The sequence below is a fragment of the Scomber japonicus genome, chromosome 17, assembly GCF_027409825.1.
Source record: "Scomber japonicus isolate fScoJap1 chromosome 17, fScoJap1.pri, whole genome shotgun sequence".
Classification (NCBI taxonomy): Eukaryota; Metazoa; Chordata; class Actinopteri; order Scombriformes; family Scombridae; genus Scomber; species Scomber japonicus.
In genome coordinates, this window is record NC_070594.1 from 15290351 (window position 1) to 15314971 (window position 24621).

General features: G+C 39.5%; 2 protein-coding genes across 2 annotated transcripts in view; both read left to right on the forward strand.

Moving 5' to 3' along the window:
* cenpw (centromere protein W) overlaps nt 1-24621 on the forward strand; it is a 49931-nt gene that overhangs the window by 1649 nt on the left and 23661 nt on the right. The gene's annotated exons all lie outside the window — the stretch shown is intronic.
* rnf217 (ring finger protein 217) lies at nt 6772-22954 on the forward strand. The gene is made up of 7 exons (XM_053337499.1): nt 6772-7879; nt 12252-12473; nt 13203-13367; nt 14176-14273; nt 14612-14715; nt 18296-18367; nt 19100-22954. The coding sequence occupies exons 1-7, from the start codon at nt 6854-6856 to the stop codon at nt 19177-19179; spliced, it is 1767 nt and encodes a 588-aa protein (XP_053193474.1). The 5' UTR covers nt 6772-6853; the 3' UTR covers nt 19180-22954.

The window sequence follows — 24621 nt, forward strand, 5'->3', positions numbered from 1 at the left end:
ACTTTTACATCGAGAAATGACAATCGCAGTCAGTGGCCTGAATCTTGTTGTGGATTTTGTACCCTATAAAAATTTGACAGAAAGCTGAATGTGGATAGGAGCTGGATACAAGTGAAAGAAGGAATACTTTGTTTAAATATTTATAACTTTAAATGCTGTAGTTTTTTTCCAAACCATTGGTGAATGACAAATATTGGCAAAAGAAAGGGGAAAAGAAATGATAATACAGCAGAGCCTGACTCCGCGACGACACTGAACACCCTTGCCTACAGAGTAACGAGGACAACGTTAATGCTAGAGATACCAGAGACTTAGCAGTTCCCCTTCTTCACATCGGTACTCGAATTTTAATGTTGAAAGTGCCAACTACACATCACTACACAGGTGTCTGTAGAACCCGGTGTCAGACTGGGACTATAAATAATGGGTCTCAGGTTCAACTTGTCTTGGGTTCCCATGCAAGAAAAGAAAGAAGAGTAGAATAGAAAAACAGGGTGTCACAAATCAGAAATTTCACATTTGCATTCCAAGTTGGCGAAGCAGCTACTTATTCTGCTGCTTTTTGAGCTCATCTGAGTTTCTCAGAAATGTAAAATGCTCAAAATAGCAATTTGTGGAGACAGCTGGCCGATGGGTTTTCCTCTCTTATTCTGTTTGGAAAACTCCGTCTGGAAATGTGACGAAACATGCTTTTATTTGTGTTGCGATCACTGGGACAAAAGTTTGCGGCCTTCTCCATCTACCAAGGGACACTTCTAGGGGGGAAAAACACTGGCTTCTCTTGACATAAGAATGGACTAACAGACCATTTTACTCAACAAACTGATCTCAAAGTCCACCTTCCACCCCCCCCCACCCCCCTTTGCCAGTTATCTCCAGCTGGATATCTGTGACTACACTGACAGCTACTCTCAAGGACAGAAAACAACATTTTGTGTGTTTGCATGAGGTGTTTCCAAACTGTATTTAATCTCATGCTGCGTGTGACTAACTAGCTACTTAAAGGGAACTGTTTGGTTTGTTGAATGCTCCTCAGCTCTCTTCAGAGAGTCCTAAATGTGAACTTTGTGATTTTTTTCTATAAATAACACAGTCTCAAATGTCTGCCGAGTAAATGGAGAAAAATAGCTACCACAATGTAAAATTGAAATGTAACTTTGAACTTCTAGACGTTTTTTAATCACATGTGGCTGTGTTTACTGTTTTTTCTAGTTGACTAATAATGTATGATGTTGTGTACAAGTGGGACTACTATGGTTTATTTCTTCTAACTGTACAGTGTATTTGACATGTGAGCGCAGTGGCCGAGATGGAAGAGGGAGAATTAGTTGCACTATAGTCTGTAATTTTTTCATTAAGCGTTCTGTCAGGGTTGGAAATTCACTTTCACTTCAGCACATAATTGACCTTACAAGATTAACTTATATTTGAATCCTGAACCAACTCTACATATTGCTTTTCAAGAGACTAAATTATTATGGATGATGTGTGTTTTCACAAAATTGAAATCAGGACCTAATTTTGCAAAAGGGTTACATAGCCATTATTTAAAGGATAAATTGAAAATGAAAGTAGTGTCTTTCACAAATGACACAATTTGAACTGAAAGTGAATTAATTTGTTGACCAGTTAATACAATCTGTCACTGTGGAACCAGTATCAACCAACCCACACAGTGCTAATCGGGTTAATTTAACAAACTGAAGCAAATGTTCAGAAAGGATTTCAGATGTATAATGTGACCTGTTTGTGTGTATGTGTGTGTGTGTGTGTGCATGTGTGCGTGCGTGAGAGACTTTGTACTGCAGTACATTGTTCCCTGTGTCATGGTGAACTGAAAAACACTTAACCCAGAATCTGCAAAGCCTCAATCTGCTCTGAACTCAACACAGATTTAAAATGAAGGGAAAAAAACTCATTCAAGATTGTTAATGAACAGCAATAAAAACAGTAATAATATCTTCTTATGTAATAATAATAAGAAACACAACATTTACACTGTTCTCTTTGTTTGTTGATCACATTTAGACTTTGAAACAGTCAATAGAGCTTTTGTCTGTAGATCTAAAAATGCTCTTCTGTACATAGTGAGTTAAACATTTGCAGAACAAGCTGGAGCTAAGCCATTCTGTTGTTGAATAGTATCAATAAACATTCAGCCAAGTCTGTAAAGTTATGAAATTGTATTGAGAGTTACAAGATCTTAGAAAATTGAATGTCTATTCTGAAACTCTAGTATAGAATTACATTTATTAATACGGTACTTAGTAATTGTATGAATAATACGGAAAAAAACCAAGTATCCTATGTTTGGCAAGATTTTCACAAATTTACAATTTTATTAAAATTATTTTTAAGTCTCTGAAAACTCAAATCTCAAATATTCCTGCATAATCTTGAATATTCATGACCAAATAAGTAAAAACCAGTGTGGGTGTGGTTGCTAAATCTTGAGGATAATGTCAGAAGCACGTGGTGTCGGCACCCTTCAGTAGAGGCAGACACTTCTTAATTGAAACAAATACACAAAAGTTTACTTTGGCAGAAAATGTAGCATTAGAGTATGATGCCATTGTATATTAAACAAGTTGGATGAGAAAATGTGTTTTCGGGGGCCTTTAAGTATTGTCATTGGTGCTTGCAGAGTTGGTAGTTTAATGTGGAAACACGTTACAAACAAATAGTAAAATGTAAAGTATGATATGATTAACTATATGTAGGACCCAAAACAGAGCCCTGAGGTACTCCACAGCTCAGCTCAGCTACCTTAAGTAGCAGCAGACTACTTATCTTCTACATTTAAAAAAAATGCTGTTAGTTTGCACAAGTCATCTAACACACTGAAACTGTATTTTCCCTTAATTTAATTTAACTTGAGGGAAATAGGGCTGTTGCAGCAGAGAAAGTTATGTCATTAGAGAGATTAGCGAGTGCAATAATACATAAACATAATCCATTAATAAACGATTCATAGTGCTAGTTTGTCAATGCAGGAATACAATGTTACTAATAACATTATATATACTAATATATAATGTTACTAACTGCCAGAACAAACAAAAATGTCCAAACTTTCTCTGTGGCTCTGGGTTGATTTGTTAACGTTCACCACTGACTTGAACCATCTATGTTGGTTTAACTCCTTCTCTTTTTAGGACGGTTTTCCCACCGATGACTGACTGTACATAAACTAGACAGTTGGGAATAAAGTAGACAGTGGAGAAGGAAAGTCTATATTGTTTCCTCTGTCCTCTGATACATTCCAGACACTTTTTTTTTGGGCATAGATGCCTTTATTTAGCAGTACACAGACAGGAAACATGGGGGGGGGGGGGGGGGGGGTGACATGCAGCAAAGGACCTCCATCCAGATTCGAACCAGGGTTGGCTGCATACGTGGCGTGCGCTCTGACCACTCGACCACCTATGCTCCCAACCACATTCCAGACACTTTTTATACAGTTCATAACTTTAGATTTTTATTTGTCACTGCGTATATGAGTTGCAAAGATGTAGAGTGCTCACTAATCACTAATGCATGTCTTTCGCATCCAGCCAAGTTTTCTCCAGTATTTCAGTTCTGATGAGGAACCCACTTTCTAAAATTACTGAAATGGAGCCAAACTGGTTCCCCGCTGAAACATGATTCCAAAATACAGCTGAGGGCAACGTTCAAAACCCAATCCCTTTCTCTTTTAGTGAAGTTCTCACATACTGACTGGACTCAGCTTCTCCTTAACTTACACAGAGAGAGAGTCAGAGTCAGAGCCAGGAAGCACTATAATTCATGTGTTGAGAAAATATGCCAGCAGTAATTTGTAAGAGGGTGTTCTTTGCATCCTTGTTTAGTACTAAATTCAGTGTGTTAGTCCTTGAGAATGGTGTTGGAGTAAAACATGAAACATTTTACAAATTAAGGCTAAAAACCTCATCAGTGGGTTAGAAAATTCTTCTTTGTAGATGCATTAGACTTGCTCATGGTTGGGAGTAGTGTTTCATTATTTATTTGTAGCCTGCACAGTGTCCCGTCTTTTTGACCTGTTTTGTGTGAAATAGTGCACTCCGCTAAATATCTGATAGCTTTTCCGACTTTATGTAATAAGCTGAGACTTGCACTTGTAAAGGCATTTAATATTGTTGGCATTCTCCATTAAAACCAATTGGGCATAGCCGGGACAAGCAAACTAATTACCGTGTGGCTTGTGCCCGATGGTGTTAATGAGGAATTGTAACAGAGCTAACAACTCATTTTACAGCCGCCCCAGTTAACTTTGTTGGAAAGTTGTGCCAATAGCACTGAACTAAGAGAGTGTCTGTCTAAATCACTTTCATCCTCCACTGTTCAAGTATTACTTTCTCTGTCGAAATGAAACGAGCTCTGGTTAAGTAGGGTGGGTGGGTGAGTGGGTGGGGGGGGGGGGGGGTTTTATGAAGATAAGAATCATGAGACTGATGCAATGAAAAGTAATCAGTCCACAACCTTTCATATGTAGCCTGGAATCCAGCTACCACTACTGTCACTGCTAATGGTAACACTTTTAAAATGACAGTATTATTTATAGTCTATATAGAAATGTATGGTGAAGGAGCACTGCTGCAGCCAATGGATTCAATGGCACTCCAGCAATGCAGGTAGCACCTAATAACTACTGTGTGAAGACCATGAGATGTAGTTGAAAGGTCCAGTAAAAGCTGGTAAGTTTACTTGGTCTTGTGTTATTGAAGTCTTGAAGAGAGCAGGTAAAACACTTTGTGAGCTCTGTAATTGTACTACTATTCGGCAGTATTTGACACATGACATCCACAATAGTGCATAAATCTGGAATCTGGTGTCACAGCTCAGATTATCACACCAGGGGTCACGGTGCAAAGGTCAGCTATTTGGCTAGTTTGATAGATTTTTTTAATGCATAAGCTGTGCTGAGTAAGCACTTGGAAAGCATAATTTCTCCTGAAATATAGGTAAAAGTATTAAAACTAGATTTTTCAGGATAATGCAGAAGTCACCTTAAGGCCTGTATTTCAATGTTTTGCCATGCAGTTATCTGGTTTAGGTCCACTGAAGGTTTGGCCGTACATATATCAGAGAAGTGGCTCCTAACTGTATTTTGCAATGACCCGTTGAAATAAAGTGTAGTTGTGTTACTCTTAATGCAGGTTGTGCCATTAGTATGAGCTGTTCAACCAAAAGCAGATTTTTTTCTTCTTAGAATATTTAATCTGGGAGATTTTGAGAGGGCTGAAGAGGAAGTAGCCAAAAAGAAATGAGGACAAGAGGAAAGTTGGAAAAAATTGTGGTTTGTACAGCAGAATATGTTTTATATGTCTTAATCCTGTTAAAGAATATATCTTATGCAACGCTCATATGCCCATACAGCAGGTCCACTGACAGAGTTAGGGGTCAATGTAATTATTCCTCGTATCAGTACTGGCCATGAGATCCCTTCTGAATGGAAATCCAACATGAGTGATGGGGAACAAAATCCACAATAGTTCAGTGCAAAAATGCATGTTAAGATTAACTAAGGATAACATAAGGCTTCAACGGGCTAGATTGACAAATTAAGTCATTATTTCCCAAAGCTAGTCTGTTCAGTACAATATTAATCACTGAGCTGTGCAAGACTACAAGAGATCCATTTGATTTGTCCAATTCAGACAGCTTAATCTTTGCTGTGGTTGAACTTATTAATGCATTTTTGCACATCATTTTTTATTTGCTTATTTTCTATATTCATTTATTGAGCATAAAAGAAAAAAATGCATAATACAAAAAAATGAATACATGCAGATGTTTTTTTTAGATTAGGAAAAGAAAACAATTATGAAAAAAAGAGAAATGTGCAGAAGCAGCCAATAAAACCCATCAGGGCTAGGCGGGTGGCCCTCCTACGGTGAGACATAAAAATGTAAGAGTAAAGAAATACAGATAATTACAGACAAAAGCTAAACAAAAACATAAAAAAACTAATTTGTTACATGTGTGACAAAAAGGTGACAATTACTGTCACAAAATATGATAGTGAGAGCAGTTCTGATGCTGCATTACTTAATTGATCCAGAAAGAAGAGTATGGTTCACTTTTTAAATGCTGGTCAGGTGGAGTTTCTAATAAGAACTGGTACTCTGAATCTTATTGAACATTTAGAAAAAGTTGTCCTAGAAAAGGTGGGGTGGAGATTATTGGCTGACTTTGTATTGCAATGATGGATTTGGAAGTTGAAGTGAAATACATTTTGAAAACAAACTGGGAGTATGTTGTAAATAGATTGAAAAACAAAATAACAGATTATTTAAAAAATGGGGAGGATGCATCAGGGTTATTACTAAAACTAAGACTAAAACTAGTGGTGAAAAAATAATAAAGTTAACTGAAATAAAAAATAAAAATGATAGTTAAAAAAAGAAAACTAAATAACTGAAAACTGAAAAACTAAATACAAATAAAAAACAAATGAAAATTTTAAAACTATAATAACCCTGGGATGCATAGAGATGTGAATGTGAAGAGAATTTGTGCTCCAACACTTCCATTAAAAAAAGGAGGGGGGTTAATAAAACGGAGCATTCAAAACGATCAAACGCTTAATATACATACACATGGGCATGTTAATATTGTTTTAAGACACACTTGAAAATCCTTTAATTGTTATTTAAGCCCTCAGATTTATTTTAGGACCTGTACGAACACATGCCAGCCTGCACCGCTAGGCTTCCCATCGGCCTATCACTGCGGCCCTGCGCACTGACGTCACACCCGGAAGTGCCGAGCTGCCTGCTTTGTTTTGTTTTGATGGTCGAGCTGCTGATCGGAGACCGAGAGACAGGGGCTCCACCGGAGACCCGCTCACTAAATGGGGAGAGACAAATTGGTGATGGAAGATGACGGACCGATAGCTGACGCTTGTAAAATGCCGAGTTTTATCAGCACTTTCGAGGAAGGGAGGGCGAAATTGTCCCGCAACCAGCCGACAGAAACTTCCCTCACGGACGGTAAAGTTGAGCGGTCGGTGCGGGATTTGAACCGTCGCGTCAGCAGATCAGACTCACCGGACGGAGGAGAGGAGAGGGAACCGGAGGAGGAGGAGGAGGAGGAGGAGGAAGAAGAGGAGGATGATGAGGAGGAGGGAGATAGGGATGCGGAGGGAAACAACAACAACAACTGCAACAGCGGCGGAGGAGGAAGAGGAGGAGGAGAGAAGAGGAGGGCGAGCGCTGTTGAGATTTTGAGGTGGAATTTCGGGGTCTCCAGATCTCCCTCTGTGTGTTTGAGCTCAAGTAGTCGGATGCAGCGCGGCACTGAGGATGAAAGCCACGAAAGAAATGTTAACAACGGCGTCACTAACCATGGGACTGAATGTGACGAGTGTGACCGAGAAGCGCCGGGCGAAGCGGTGACACGAAACGAGCCAACCCCGAGCGAGTCAACGACCTCAGACGCTGAGGGAGTTGAATTTGTTTCGGTGACAGGTCAGTGCCGTCGTAAATGTGACAGTGGCAGCTACGCAGTAAATTTAGACGAGTCTTTTAGTGTCAAAGAGCATGTTTATTGCACAGTTTACTGCATTGCTAACGACAACCGCAGACTAGACGGTGAAATCTCAGACGGCTACCATGAAACTGTCACACCTGACGGGCACGGAGGGGAGCTGGAGACCGGGCAGGATGCGGGGACAAGCCCCGAACAGATGCTTTACACGTTGGATGACCTGGTGGATCCTTTCGGGATTATGGCCCACCGGTTGTCCCCGGAGCAGGCCGGTGCAGAGACTGCGATGCCCAGCTGCCGGGTGTGCCTGGAGTCGAAAACAATCGCACCCCTGCCCTGCTGCAGGACGGCCGTGTGTGATGAGTGCTTGAAACTCTACGTCAGCTCCCAGGTTGGTACTAGGAGGGAGTGTGGGCAAAGACAAGGAGGTGTTATTGTAAAGTTTGCGATGTAATAGTTCAGCAGGGTGTCCCACAGTGTCCCAGAAACAACCAGGACTGCACACACCCACCCCACCAACAGCCAGTTGAGCACAATGTGACCCCACATGATTCAGATGTTTCATAAAAAAATATCTGGATTAAGGTTCAAAACTGCTTTCATCTCTCTCTCTCTCTCTCTCTCTCTCTCTCTCTCTCTCTCTCTCTCTCTCTCTCTCTCTCTCTCTCTCTCTCCCCTGAGCACTCTGTTTTTTATTTTAAATCATAAAAGTCTCAGTTTTAGCAGATTATCAAAATGTCCCAACATCTGCATGCATGATCTTCTCATGAAAAATAACAACTGTTTGCTTTTTTTTGTGAATCTGGGTCACTGACACATTCTCTACTAAACTAAAATAGGTCCCAGGCAGGAATGCTTTTTACAATAGCTTACTTTGTGAGCTGTTTGGCTTATTCAGTATTAATCTCCTTTTCTTACACATTAAAGACTAGACTACAGGAGGGCTGAACCATAGGCAAATTGGACAGATATTGCAGTATGAGTCACAATTTTAGTGGGAATGTTAATTTTTGGATTTAATTTTTACTGAAAAAATATAGTGATGATGGGATTTACAAACAAACATGTAAACCTGTTATGTCTGGAGAATATGATTTGTAGCTGTGGTATATCTGTAGCAGCACAAGGCTTCATTAATAATGGTAATAATCAAAAAATTGCAGCTCCTGCGATTTGGTTATTGCACTTGTCCTGACTGCCATTTCAGTATTGTTAATTAATATTGAATTGTTCAGTCCTAATGGAAATAATGGCTTAGTGTGTAAAGGCAAATAATAGAACAGCTAGAACAATCTGGTAAGTTCAGAAAATCACTTTAGTGTAACGGATGGCATTTCACAATATCACGATATCCAAAATCTAAGCTGATATCTAGTCTCATATCACAGTATTGATATAATATTGATATATTGTGGAGCGGCTGTGGGCAGGAGGTAGAGCGGTCGTCCTCCAATTGGAAGATTGGTGGTTCGATTCCTGGCTCCTTCAGTCCACATGTCGATGTGTCCTTGGGCAAAACACTTAACCCCAAATTGCTCCCGTTGCTGTGCCAACGGTGTATGAATGTGAATGAATGGTTAGATTCCTCTGATGAGCAGGTTGGTACCCTGCGTGGTAGCCCCTGCCATCAGTGTATGAATGTGTGTGAAAGGGTAAATATGACATGTGATGTAAAGCGCTTTGAGTGGTCGCACAGACTAGAAAGGCGCTATATAAGTACAGTCCATTTACCATTTACCATTTGGAGCCCAAGCCCTTAGTTACATTTGCATTGGATTCAATGACGATCTCACCTTTACCTTTTTCACGTCAAAGGGTTTTTTACTCATATGAATTGCAGATCTGAAGGTAAGGGATGTTGTTTATTTTACAGATTTAAAACCTTCTCGGGGTAAGTAAAATACATACACAGTATTCTGTTATGTATTATTTGTCTCATTTGTTCAGTCTGTGTTGCAGACTTGTAACTCTTCGCTGTTTCTCATCACTTTAAGATTTCCTAAACTTCCCAGAGAACCTTTCTTTGATGGTGATTGCAATGCATTTTGGGCTGTTTAGTAAACTGGAGAGCCACATACCATCCTCTCCTACAGTGGACCTGCATGTTTGAAAGTTGTTGCTCATTAACTCTGATGAAGAAATGAATAGACAGATGAAACTTTTACTTTCATTAATCTTCAGCGTAGCTCCCATGGAGATTTGGTTCCTGTAAGCATTCTTCTGCTCATTATCTCAGGTTTAATTAACCTGTAAGATGCCCCCAATCTTCTGCCAGTCGAGTAAAAGTTGCAGCCTTTGGCTGTTGCTACTGTAGCAATAATCTGCTATAATCTGTTTTGATGATACAGTTTTTATCAGTCACCCAGAGCCTTTGCTACTCATTTTTATCTGCAATTATCTTGCTTTTATAACAAGGCATGAATAATCATACAAACATAGACAAGCAGATTGTCTGATAAGCACACTAAGAAGGAGATAAGGGTCGTGTAAACTTATCTTGTGTAGGTGGATTTTTTTCCCCGTCAATATATTGCAAATACATTTTAGCACACTTGCAGCCTAGGTGATAACCCTGGTAGGTAGGGCAAGCATTATTTAGCAGAAAGATCAGAGAACATGTTTGTCCTGCAGGGCCGCTCCAGTGCCTCTGCTCATGGGAACTAGGGCAGCGATAACAGGCAGAGTAGATAGTGTATTTTGAGCCTCACTGCAGTAGGAAGCTGCAACTTCTCTACCTCGCAATCATGTTCTGCTTTACTCCAAGGTTAAAAACACCTCATTATACACGAGTGTTAGACTCTTGTAACTGCACGCTCTGTTATAGTGATTATAGTGTTATAATGGAAATGACAGTGAAAATGCAGAACCCACAATTTAAACACACCACACAAGGGGACACGTGCATGTGCATATTTGAGAGAGAGAGAGAGAAAGAGAGAGAGAGAGACAGCCAGCCAGCAGTGGTAACCTGTCCAACCAGTCTGGCAGTGGTCACACATCACAGTGTGACCACATTGTTATGGCAACAACACTTTAACACACTATAACAGTATACATTTTCATAATCACACAGTAGGGTGTGTGTGTGTGTGTGTGCATGTGTGCGTGTGCTACTTGTGTTGCTTTCTCTCTGCTGTCATTACACCTGCAGACACATACACACCTGCACAATGCTCTAGTGTCTTATCATGTGTCAGTACAACTGGTCTCACTGGCTTTGATGGACTGAAAGAAAGTATGACATGAGGAAGAGAATAAGAGAAGGAAAAAGATAGGGAATTATGCCCTGGGAGTAAAAAAAGATAGATAGGCGGAAAGAGAGGAAAAAAGAGATGAAGGTCACTGTTAAACCCATTGTCTCTCTACGCTCCCTATAATGCTTACTGTAAGGTAGGTAAGATTGAGGTCTGAAAACACACATCAGATCATGATCACTTCTGGGGAAATACATAGACTTGCTTTCATTTCCTGGAGACTTACCCAAATCACCACTGACCCAAAAATCAGCTTTTTCTCTACTGGGGACATGCCTGTTGTCCCCAATTAACTGGTCTTAAATCTGAAATATATCCCTGAAAGTAGCCTATTTCAGAGAACGCATACACACACACAAAAACTACTTTAAAACTTGTTTGAAATGATGATAGTGCACATTAAAGTGAGATCATCTCTTTATGGTGTGGAGCTGCAGCAATTAGTTGATCAATTGATCAGCAGAAAATTGATTTGCAACTGTTTTTATAATCAAATTTTAAATTTTTTATGCTGGCTTGCCAAAATATGGGTTTGATTTCAGTTCCTCAAATGTGATGTGATCTTAAGTGAATACTTAAGATAGAACTTAATTGTCATTTACTATAGTAAACTGATAGTAAACTGTCAATATAAGAAATTTAAAGACTCTGAAATGATTATTATATACATTTTTCACTGTTTACTGACATTACAAACAGATTAATCAACAAAATGATCAGCAGATACATAGATAACGAAAATAACATTAGTCGCAGTCCTAATTTGGTGTGAAGGCTTTAAAATGTCAGGCTGGCAGATCAATTTTTTTGTGATTGATCTATTAAATGTCAGAAAATAGTAAAAGGTATCTTTACCAAGTTCTCAGAGCTCAAGGTGACATCTTCAAATCTGTTTTTTTTTTAAATGAATGTATCCTGAAGATATTCAATTTGCAATTATGCAAAAAAGGGAGGAAATTGACATTTATTTGCTTAATAAGTCACTTAAACAATAAATTGATCAAGTTTTTTGTCGGTGTTACAGGTCTGTTTAATTTGGACACGCACACCACATCTATTTTTAAAAATGTGCGTTGGGCTCTGTAAAGGTCTGTGACTCAGACTATGTCATTAATGTGCAGAGAACGTCCATTCAGTTGAACAGACTGCCACTCACTCACTGTGGACTGATGTGTGTGTTTTAATACATATTAACCTCTACTCTCTATCTGTGCCTCCTTCAGTTTTCCATTAATTTTACTTTCACTCCCTCTCTTCCCTGGTAAATTATTAACTATTTCACATCAAAGCTGCTTTCTATGCTGTCACTTTTTTTTCCCATAAAGGACACTGAAGTTTAAATAATTGCATTTTTTATTGTTAATTCACTCACTTGAACACAATTACAATATCCTCTGCCTTATTTTACACCTTTAAAAATCTGTATGATTTTTTTTTCATGCAGGCCATAAACAAAATAAATAAACCCTCCTTTACAGCACCATATCAATTGTCTGTCCTGTTTCCCAGGTGAGAGTGGCCAAGACTTACATCAGCTGTCCAATCCCAGAGTGTAGCGGCTCGCTGAAGGAGGGAGTGGTGGTTTCCCATTTAGCCAGTGAAGACGTGGCGAAATATCATTACTTTTTGGAGCTGAGTCAGCTGGACTCAAGCACCAAGCCCTGCCCCCAGTGCAGTGAGTTCACCTCTCTGAGGAAGCACAACCCCAACCGCGCCGAGCAAAAGTACAAGGTAACAGCTACTGCAACACACAACCCAACACAGCTGTATTTATATAGCAACTTTCACACAAGCAGTGCTTCACATTGCAGGATCACAACAACAGACAAATACAAATAAAACAGACAACAAAAAATAAAATATTGCAAGACTAAATATTGAATCGTTGAAAAAAAAGATACATAAATCAATAAAATATACACCAGTGATAAGAATTATACAAAAATCAATGCTTCAAACTTTTCCCCCCATCGTCTCTCAGCTTTCCAGCTATTTCTTTTCAGCTAACAAATTGCAGCAGTTTTTCATGGTGATTTGCAAATGAAGTGCCTTTTTTTGATCTAATGAGAATCTTAATTTATCATTAAAGATCATGAGCTAAGCCAGTGGTGGATAGGGGAAGGTTATTCAGCAGATTTGAACATCTGGACAGTTATTTGATGTAGAAACAATGATGTCAGAAAAGACATAGGAATGATCAGAAACAGGGACTTTGGCAATGTCAACATCAATACCTCTACTAATAACTAAGGTCAGTGTATTTCCATTAATGTAATTGGCACTCTGTATATGCTGAAAAATATTTAGACATGCAACATCCAAATTCCTTGGATCAGTATGGTCGTTGACATGAAAATTAAAACCATGACTGTTAAGAACAACAGACATAAAATCATAAAACTCAGATAAGAAGTTGCTATCATGCACGCATTGGTCTCCTGTCTTCTGCCCTTACTGTAGATCCAGTGTAGCAAATGCCAGTTTGTGTGGTGTTTTAAATGCCACGCACCCTGGCACATTGGGCTGAAGTGTCGCGACTACAGAAAAGGAGACAAGCTGCTACGAAGCTGGGCGAGCGTCATCGAGCACGGACAAAGAAACGCCCAGAAATGCCCGCAGTGCAGGGTAAGAACCGGAGAGAACCGTGAGTAGAAGAAACACACTATTACAACACAGGTTTTCAGTGTAGAACAACAACAGCAGAGGAACAATTGATGTGGCCACAAGTGTGAGTAGTTAAAAGAGTGGAAGTGGAAAAAGGGGTGGGGTTGAGTGATGGAGGGAGGAATCAATGGGGATCAATCGAAATCGATGATGGCTAAAAACCATGAGAGCAAGAGCTGATGATGGATGGAGAGCTGCAGAAAACTAGATGGATTTAAAGTGCATGTGAAAGAGCAGATCAGAGCAGAGATGCAGACAGTGAACATATTGAAAAAAATGATGATAATGTCTCTGCTTCACAGAACCATATCTTTTTCTCTCAGGCATAAAACAGTCTTATCTTAAAGTCTCATTACGATGAAGTTAGTGCACACAATATCTAATGACTAAAGGAAGATGACAATTAAGCAAATTACCGGTATATGGGAGCTGTTTCCACTTCCCATCTGTGTCTCTTGAGTTTCTGCTCTGGAAGGAAGGAGAGAGGATCGTGTTTGACTGCGAAGCCAACAAATTGGTGTCATGCTGTGTTGAGCTGGGAAAGAGTGCAGCTGAACTTAATGCCCAGTTTATAGTAACACTGCTCATTGCTCCCCCAGCCGAAAAGTAAAGACTTGTGAACTGTGCTCCTGCAGCGCTGAGCCGCCGAACCAGATGCTTAAAAGAACATTTAACTTAAGTGATAATGCATGTTACTGTTTGTCAGTGCAGTGTGTAGTATGTGACGGAGGATAACTATCAACTCTGTTTCCCCTTTTTCTCTGTGTAGATCCACATTCAGCGCACAGAGGGATGCGACCACATGACCTGTACGCAGTGTAACACTAACTTCTGTTATCGCTGTGGAGAGCGCTACAGACACCTAAGGTAAGTCATGTTCAATGCAAATTTAGCTCCTGCACTGTGACGGTTTTTGCAGGCGAAACAGAAAATGGTACAAGTGGATTTAAATCAAATCATTTACATTTGATTGGAGCGCTAAGAACAGGCATAGCTTAGTAAAAACAGTGGAAGACAAACATGTAGAGGTTAGGTAGTCGTCCAAAGTCACATTTGATTGGAGATATTTTATTATATGAGTCATTGTATATGAAGAAATGAAATGTTTTGATGTAAAAGCACTTTTTCATAAAACTAGAGCTAACTTAACTATTAACTCTGGAATACAACATTGTAACTGTATCTTTAAAACTTTGTGTTGTCAGGTTTTTTGGGGACCATACATCCAACCTCAGTGTGTTTGGCTGCAAGTATCGCTACCTACCAGATAAACCACATCTGAGACGGCTAATTAGAGGGTCTGTCTGTGGTAAGTGGCTGTATGTGATCGAAGGAGAACACTGAATTTGAATCTTTGACTAAGGGAGGAAAAATGAAAATCACCACTTAAACTTGAATTGATCAGGGGATATTGAACTCCCTTGCTCTCTTTCAGGAGTATTGAGTTTCACATTATTACAGTTACAAATGAAGTGGTTTAGTGTTTAAGTAAAAACCAATTCAGTGAGGTCTGGTAGTTATTGGACGATAAACTGTTGTTACTGATAAACAGTTTCTCTCTGATGTTCTCATTTTCTCTGTTATTTACTGGATTAGAGTTGTGCAACATGACGATATATATCATGTGACAATAGAAAGACGTCTGTCCTTTCATATTATGCTCTATTGTTTATCTGTTGTGTCACAAATCAAGATTACATAAATGAATGACTCTTCTTAGTTTTTTATTGTACTTACAGTAACATAAGTGTACTTGTTGTCAACTCGAGTAGTTCACCTGGTTCATTGTCTCTCCTCTGCTCTGCTGTGTGTGCAGCAGTGAAACAAAGAGAGCAGAGGAGAGTAGTGTGACCATAATTACAGCAAAATGTAGTAGAGACTCTCACACCGAGATGAAATGAATGAGTGCATGTAAATTAAGAAAATAAATAAACATATGCTACATCCAAGATTGCATATGAGGCACTATGTACTCAATATGTGTACTACTGTTCAACATAACCATGTTTATCCATTGCCAACTGTAAACTCTGAACTCATTTTAAAAATATATTGTACTTAGCAAAGTGAAACCTCACTTGAATGAAAGCTTTAATGGCATTATGCCAGAGATGCCTTGGTCGTTGTTTGCCACTGTCTATGTTATTGTTGTTGCCATTGCATTGCATTGTTGGATATTTGTGTGGGCTTAGTGTCCACTAAAAAATCTTGTATGCTGTGTTAGCGTACTAAATAGCATGTGATTATGGTGTTTTGGATGCAGTCACAGTCTCTATTACGTTTTGCTGTCATTTATGGTTGCACTACTCTCCTCTGCTCTTGGCTGAGCCCTCTATATGTGTGTGTGTGTGGTGCACACAGATGAGCAGAGGAGAGATTATGAACCAGAGGCCTGTACTATGAAGCTGGATTTTCTCTTATCGAGTTAACTTCAGGGTTAACCCTGGGTTTTCCGTCCTACGATGCTGGTCAGGGTTTCCCGCAGAAAATGTGTTAGTTAAGGTGGTGGGGAGCCGGGATGGGGGGGGGCGGATTTTACTTTGTTGGGGGGGAATGTAGGCCGTACCTTGTCCTATTCTTACCGCAGATTGTATTTTGTCACTTTCCTTCAATTTAAGAGAGATTCAAGATTGATAACCAGCTTCGTAGTACCGCTTATCAGGATTGCAAATGTCTGGGTAAATCAACCCAGGTAAGTAACGGAGAGATATCCCGGGTATGTTAATACAGCTTCGTAGTACAGGCCTCAGGTGAAGTACTTGATTTGATGACAACTGAACTCATTACGTTGCTGTAAGTGCAATAAAATCTTAGTGAGTTAAAAGTTAAGAGTAATTTCATTTGCGCAAACGGATCATTTCCTGTTTATTCATTGAATAGACAGAAAATGTGCTATATCGGGATATGCATTGCAAGGTTGCTGCCACAGAGGGTTTCCCCCAGCAGAGAACATAGACAGACAGGTGTCAGTTAGACTTTTTTATTTGCAAACGTAACCATTGTGGAGCTCCTGCGTGCAGCTGCCCAGTCACATTTCCACCGACGACACAAACTTAAAACACAAAAACAAACTTAACTTTTAGCTCTTCTTTTCAGCTGCGCTGCACCTCCACTGTTTATGTGCAACCTGAGTCAGTCCATCCAGTACTGCAGAGACAAAGAGAGGTTGATTAGTCAACTCACCCCAGCTGAGCTAATCAACTCACCTGGCACTGCTCCTAGTGAGCCAGCTCTGCCCAGCCTCTCTCTCCTACAGCTGACTGCCCAAACCACGCCCACAATATGATATATCCCAATTAGGGGTGTCATGATTCTCCAAATCCTCGATTTGATTAGATTTTCGATTTTAAAGTCACGATTCGATTCGATTCAATTCTCAATCGTTTTTTTGGGTCCTTTTAGCATAGATGCCTATGCCATTTATTAGGCTAGTCATGAGTGATATAATCTCCATCAGTTGTTCGGAATGAACCACACTAAGGCCTTACTGTCAAAATTAAATAATTTAGTAGCAATATAATGTAACAATAACTTGTTTCAGCAGTCAGTTGGAAACTTACTGTAAACAAAAGAATCATCTACTGACCCTTTTGTAACTGCAGTGTGCACTCTTTATATTAGATGATATTCAAGTTCACAATAAAACAAAAACTAAATTAAAACAGCCATGATGAACAATTAAGTGTCCTAACTGTATCCCAACAGTAGCATCTCTGGTGCTACAAATACCCCTCTAACGCTAGTTATTGCTTTAGTGCAGACATCCCAACTCTCCCGGAAGTTCTGAGAGTCTCCCGCATATTGATAGCGGCTCCCTGACCATATGTCTATGTCCCTGACACCAGCAAATTATATACAATCTCCCAGAATCTGCACAGCATCCTGATAGCTCTGTGTTGCTGCTTATTAGACCTGCAGGTTCAAGTTAAAGGAGGTAATATTGACTCGTTGCATTTCTCGATCAATATTGGATTTACAGTCGAGATTGTGACACCCCTAATCCCAATATATGTTTTGTTATCGAGATAACAAACCATTTTGGTCATGTTGTACAGTCCTATACTGGATAGTTTTTCAATTCCAGTTTATCTTCTATGACCCAAAATGAACCAAGACCATATCGCACTCAGAAAGAGATTATAATTGTATATTAGTGAGAGCAACAATGTTAAAAATAGCATGCACTGGATAAAAAGCAAAAGCCAAAATGAACCATACATACATAAGAGCTGTGTCTTATCTGCAATGGATCTGAAATTACCTCTTGATATCCTTGAAAGATGAGTAAACACATCCGTATCAAACTCTTTAGGTGCAGAGATCACTGATGAAAAGCTTTATAATGTAAAGCATCATGTATGAAATCATGTCAGATTCACAGTAATTATTCATTCCAAGTTAACAACTGTATGAGCTAAAATGCACACAGGAGGTTGAACCCTCTCTGATAGATTTCTTTGACTTAATTCACTATAACAGCTACAGTGAGTTTGATCAGCAGGGTGCTAGTTGAACTGAGAGCTAATTTGTCCGCTAACAAGAACAATTTAGTCATCACAGCTCTCATCTCTATTTCCATGGATAGACAGACTCTCAGCAGCACACATTTTACATGTAATAAGGGACATTTTGCTGGTACTGTACTTAAACTGCTAATAATTCCCCCTAAAATCTGCTCTGGATCCAGTAACTTCTACAGCTGTAATTATGCAATGGTGAACAAACATTTGAAATTTTCTGCGGGGTTGAATTTAAACAAAATATTAAAAAACACATACATTTTTAACTCATGTATATTCTGTTTCATCTGAAAAAGAGTATGAATTCATTATGAATGATTCTTGGTTTCTTCCTTGCCTTTCTCTCTCTCTCTCTCTCCCTCTCGGCAGCCACTAAGGTGCTGATAGCTCCGGTGGTCATTTTGCTGGTCGTGGTGCTTGGAGCCCTGGCACTGGTGATAGGTAACATAATTATACACATGAGTACACATGCACATGAAGCATAGTGAAGCTCCGGTAAACAGAAAATGGTTTAGCTTCCATTATAGATGTTATAGATTTCCACACAGCAAAGCAACTTCTATGTATATAGAAAATAATAACTAAACCACACACACACGCCTTTTTAATATTAGTTGTTTTAGAGGAAGTTATATTTAGAAATAGCCACATCTTTTTGTGTCATGTGAAGTAAACTTGTTCTAAAATGCCACAAGGGTAGATCCAGATCATCGTTGTCTGAGTGACTGACTTTTTATTGCCTGGAACTACATTTACCAGTAATACCAACCAACTAGAGACTCTCTGAGCAGTCTGGCAGGCAGTATTGTGAACTGCTGATGCCTCCGCTGAACTGTAATTAGCGCTAATCTCTTTCCCGTGTCTGTATGTCTGACAGATGATCCGCTGCAGGCTAACATGCCGCGATGGCAGATTCATATTTATTTTCATCGTTAATAGAATCAGCGTTGTGCTGCTGTGTCTCTCCAATCCTCTTTTTTCGGTTCAATAAATGTTTCTGTTTTCAGGGTACTATAAGATGGAATAATCAAATAATCGAGGCGTAACATTAACAGGCTATTGAAATTTTCAAATGTGTATTAAAAGTATTTATTAAGATGTGATATATGATATGAGTCTCTTTGGAAACAAGGATGTTTGGCTTTAACCTACTTTTTGCTTCCTTGTCTGCAGGTTTGGTAGTTTTCCCAGTCTACTATGTTTGTAAGAGGAGGAAGAAGCAGCGCACCCAGGGCTCCGGGCGATGGATCTGAAACCTGTCCTGCGCTTCATCCGGAACACACACACACACACGGCTCAAAAAGACAACATCCACATCTCCTCAGGGACGTACACGCCAGCCTGAGTCATCGCAGAAGTCTGAGACAACCATCAAAAAATGAACACTGGCAAATTAGCGAAGAGCTTTCAGGTTAATAAAGCGAGACCTGGATGATCACACGTCATTATGTTGAGAATATTTTTATCTCATGGGACCACTGCTGCACAAGGAATGCTTTATTAGGCCAACTCTTGTCCCAGACACTTTCGGTTGCAGTTTTTCTCTCTTCTGTCATATTCAACACACATTTCACAAGCGTTATCTTTGAGGGGAAAAAATCAAATCATGTAATAGATGGATATAGCTTAGTTTTGGCTTTAGCTTTTGATGTTTGACAGTGCTGGATACTAAATTATGAAGGTGCCACAAAAATTCCTTGACTGGGGAAAAGACTGGAGGATCTCGCTGGTGAATAATGCCGGAAATGTGAGACTGTTTATATCTTCCTTATTGAACTTCTGCAAAAGCTTCCAGCAGCTGATTGCGCTTCAGTGACCAAGGAAAAAAAGTGTGAGATGGAAACCAATTTTGGAACAAGCGATTATGGAGAGAAGAGTCCTCACAGATGCAGCAAGAGCTGGACGTTGAATTCGTCGTCTTCTTTGCATATTGGAAACTCCCATAGCGATTTGAGTCTTTGACAAGCACACACCATAGAAAATGATATCAAAGGAGTAAACGCGGAAGGAGGATACTTACTATTTATACTATTATGCTGGATAACGTTGACTCTGCCTGATCTGAAGTTCTTGTTCGAAGGTTTAAAAGTCCCCGATTGGTTTTAGAAACCACATCCACCTAATGGAGTTATATTGTTAGCAAGCTTTTATTTTTTTCTGTTGTCTTCCATCAAGACTTCCCATCTGTCTATCTCTGTATATCTGGCTTTCTTTATGTCCCTCCTGTCTGCCTGGCTGAGCTAATGCACACTCACCTCCTCTCTGCTATGCTCACATAGTGTATGCCAGCATCTGCATCAACAAAAAAAGAAAAAAAAGCTGCTGTGTGGCAATTGTGCCAAAACAAAACGCTGAATGTGGCAGGCTAGACAGTAAATCCTTTCCCTTTGTTTTTTCCCCTTTTTTTTTTGTTGTTAATTTTTTTTAGGGGTTGCATTTTACAGAGGTTTGTGTGGTACTGCTGTCAGTGTGTCGTGGAGTTTGCATAAAGAAATTGACATGGAGGCTCTGTAAGATCGCACATGTTGTAAGAATTTGCATAAGACGGTTGGATGAAAAGACTGAGCAGTGATACCTGTAGATAAACAGAAGAAAGTATTTACTTTTCAGTTGTTCTTTTTGTTTTGTTGTGTGGGCAGGTTTGCCAAAGGGCTAAACAGGGTGTTTGATTTTAAAAATAAGAGTTTCGAGATCACCATCAGGCTGCTGTGCACTGATTACGTTTTAGATTCAATTTGGATGTTACTTTTTAGGTGATCAGGTTTTCAAGGTGTTTAACAATTGATTTGAAACGTTTGGTTTTGCTTCAGATATTTGCCTTGAAACAAGGATGTCTGTCTGCTTGAGAGTTTGGATGGTGACATAGTGGTTTCCAATGAGAACACACACACCCTCTTCAGCTCACTCACATACGCACATGAGAAAGCACACACACGGCACGCTGCCAGGAAACAGGAGATTTCCAAGAGCTTTAAAGGTCATCACCTGGCAGCAGCCAGATTTCTTTCCTTCACTTATCCCTCTATCCTCTCCTCCCTGCTGCCACGCCTTCATTTTGTTTAATTGCTTCTCTTTTTTTTTCTCTACCGCCCTTTTCCTTGTTCTATCGCTTTGCTCACATCCTTTCGCCCCTCTGAGGTGTAGCTAGACTTACATCCTGCCGGCCTCAGCATCGAGGTGGGGAGGTTAACGATTTCAGTACAAAAGGCTCAATCGCCAAAATGGGTGCACATCCACTGGAGCTGTGGCTGCTGTTGAGCCACAACATCCATTCAGATTGGATGCTTTTGAGCCTCTTGATGTGTGGAAATAACACAGAGCTACCTGCGGTGCACGCTGCAGTCAAAGATAAGTGGTTTCCACATCAGTCACAGATTTTTGTGTGTGTGTGTTTATCCCACCACTCCATGGAGCAATCTGGTTTTTGTTTTCGCTCCCTCATGAGAGCTGTATGAAGTGAAGACTGAAGGAAACAAACTAAAAGGCAAGGCTAAGCACAATATATCTGCACATAGAAATGTTACAGTGAGAAAAATCTTCTGTCCTCACAGGCAGTAAAGATAGAAACTTAAGCACTGGAGACAATGGCTCTCTTTTATCTGTTACTGCAGCGGCTTTGTATCAGTGCATCTTTAAATCTGTTTATCTGTGGAATATATTATGAGTGTTACAGCACATTTCACCACTGAATCTTCACTAAAACCAGAATTGAAGGTATTAAGGGTAAGCAGGTTGGATGTTCATGCATGTTATACATTTTGCAGTGCAATACCATTAGCTCGGCTTTGTCCCAGGTATCTGAGACAGCTTTTACATCTGGGCGATAAGAAAAATTCAACTGCGAAAAATACAGTGAACCTGTAGATACAAGATTACTGAAGGTCATAGAGAATATACTGTTACATACTAAATCAGTAGGTCCGGACTCTCAGGGAGTTTTTCTGTTCACTGCACTCATAGCAGCCCTTTATCTACATAAACAGTGCCACAGAAATTACCGGATAGCACCGCCGTTTCAAAATGCTTCCTGATGCATTTGCCCAGAGCTGCTTAGCAACCATATTTAGTGTCAAAAGAGATCCAGATATCTTAGTGTGTTTCCCAGCCTTTACTAGGAAATTCTTTGAATGTTGTGTGGTGGTCATGGGGTCAGATCTGGGCCTTAAAACAAGAAAGGAGGACAGGAAAAGTTGTGTTGAATCAGCACTTAGCATTTAAATGTGTCAAACAAAACCATTGAAACATGTTTGCAACCTGTTGTTTAGTTTTAACATATGCATACGTGTTTTGTCCACCTGCTCAGCTAGTCCTACACTGACATGTTGAATTGTTGAATTGCTGCATTTTTATTTTTATTTTTTGCTTAAATGACCTATGACTGATAAGTATGAGCTGTTTTTTCAGTGACATGAACATATGTATGTACTATTTCCATGGCATTTTACCAGAAACATCCGTACACTGTACCACTGCTGAAACGAGTTGACCCATTGATGATCTTATTGTCGGAAATTGACCACTGACCACTTTTATACTCATTTACATAATTTGTCAAAAATATGCAGAACATTTATAGTCACATGTTTTGTCTTCACCATCCAGTCAATCATGTCCACGACCTAACCTACTCACTGAGGCGGTCCGTATAACCTGGCTGGTGCTAATTCATTCTGCTTTCTCCAGGGAATACACTGCTTCTGCATTATAGCCACTTCCCCAGCCTCCACTAGCATTAGTATAAGGTGTGGCTGCAGGAGAGGTTCTCTGCAGTGGCGTTCATCAAATATTGTGTCTCAGACTCTGCCCAGGGGTTGCGAGCTCAGGGATGATCTCAGACATGAGCAGAGTCACACCACCAAACTGAACAATGCACGTCATGTTGAAATAAATAAAAAAACTTGGCTCGAGTGTCCTGTCTGAACTAACATCTGGTCAGACATTGTAAACAACCTCTTAGGGGCCAAAGGATTTGCTGTCAGACAGTAATTGCAAATATGAATTTTATATACCTATATATATATATATATATATATATATATATATAGATATATGAAAGGTTGTATTGCAGGATGTTACTTGTCCTGTTCAGCACCCATACATGTCTAATTTCTTACCCTTTTATACATGTACAGGTGTGTTAAATTCAGAATATTTTGCCCACTGATGCAATGTTAAGATGCCATTAGGAGATGCCATTATTTCTTTGTTGTGTTGCTACATATTACTGACTTGATTGCTCACATCTTTGTAAACACTAAGCAACCATTTGGGGAAAGCTTTAACGGGAAACAAAAAGCTGCTTTATATTAATTCAATCAGTGACATGAGAGCTATTGTGGCTAATGATTTTTCCATTGCTGGGTTGTATTGGCTGGCTAATACCCCTGGCTTTTTTTTGTTTTGTTGCTGTTACAATCCCAATGATATTGACATAAATATGCAATGGTGCCTTTACAGCCACTATAGCGCAGGTGTTGCCAACCTGTGGTTCAGGACCCCCTGTGTGACTCCAAAGATTATAAATAGTAGTAAAACTTTGTCACAGAGGATTTGACAAATGAATCAAAAGGATAACATGTGTAAGTGTAATGTATCATAATAATAGTTCTAATGTAAAACTATATGAAACCACTATTGGATAAATCAGTGAATAGTTTACTCTTAAGACACAGGGTAATGTGCAGAGCAATCAGGCCTTTGATTAGCAATGTGTGTTTATTGCTAAACCAGTTAGCTAAATAGCTAAATATTGCACATCTATAGTTACTCAATCCAGGGTTTCAGCTGCATCCCAAATACTCTTGTATTTTTGCACAAGTTAAACCGTCACTTTATCTTGGCTCATACCAATCTCACTCTTTGGACACTACATAAAAAGGTGGAAGCAGTAGCACTGTGACCCCTGCATCCAACATTAGACCTGTCATTTTCAATCCCATATATGGTCATTTCAGCTCAGTAGGCCTGTGGATATTCATGTTGCAGTATGTGTTGTGTTGTAACATAATGTAACATACTTGGGGTTTACTTTCTAGCAAACTTGGCAAATGTGTTGGAAAATAGCATTGTATTTATGTCAAAGATATTTCTACTCAAAGGAATGTCATTTGCACCAAGAACACCTTCCACCTGCTGCCACTGTTAAATGTCTGCTGATCTTATTGTTGCTCATTTAACCAGGCACAAACACTGTTTTCATCTAAGGATTTGATGGAGAATAAACTGAACTGTCAAAATGCCAAAACAGCCTGATTTGACTATTTTCTTTATACAGTATGTCAGATACTGCACATTAACCTACCTTTTTGTTGACAGGTTTGTCTGATTTAGTTTAGAACCAGTATAAATATGTATAAAGGCCTGTCACATTAACAGTCTGTGTCGGCCTGTCTATTACAGCAACATAAACCTGTCTTTGTATCTGCAGCCACAGTTGTGACTACACTTTTATGTCAGCAGGGGTCCTAAGAGCACCACAGGAGGCTAATCCCCATAGACTTGACCTGTTAAACTGAGCAATGTATACAGGGATTACACCCTATTAGTCAGAGTAACGAAGAATATATATTACCACATTCAGTAAGATTTCTTGCAGGAGTATGTAATAGAAAATAAGTAAAAATGCAGTACAAGTAAAGAATATATGCATTTTAATTATTTACCTATTTATATACAGTAGGGTGCAAAACTCAAGA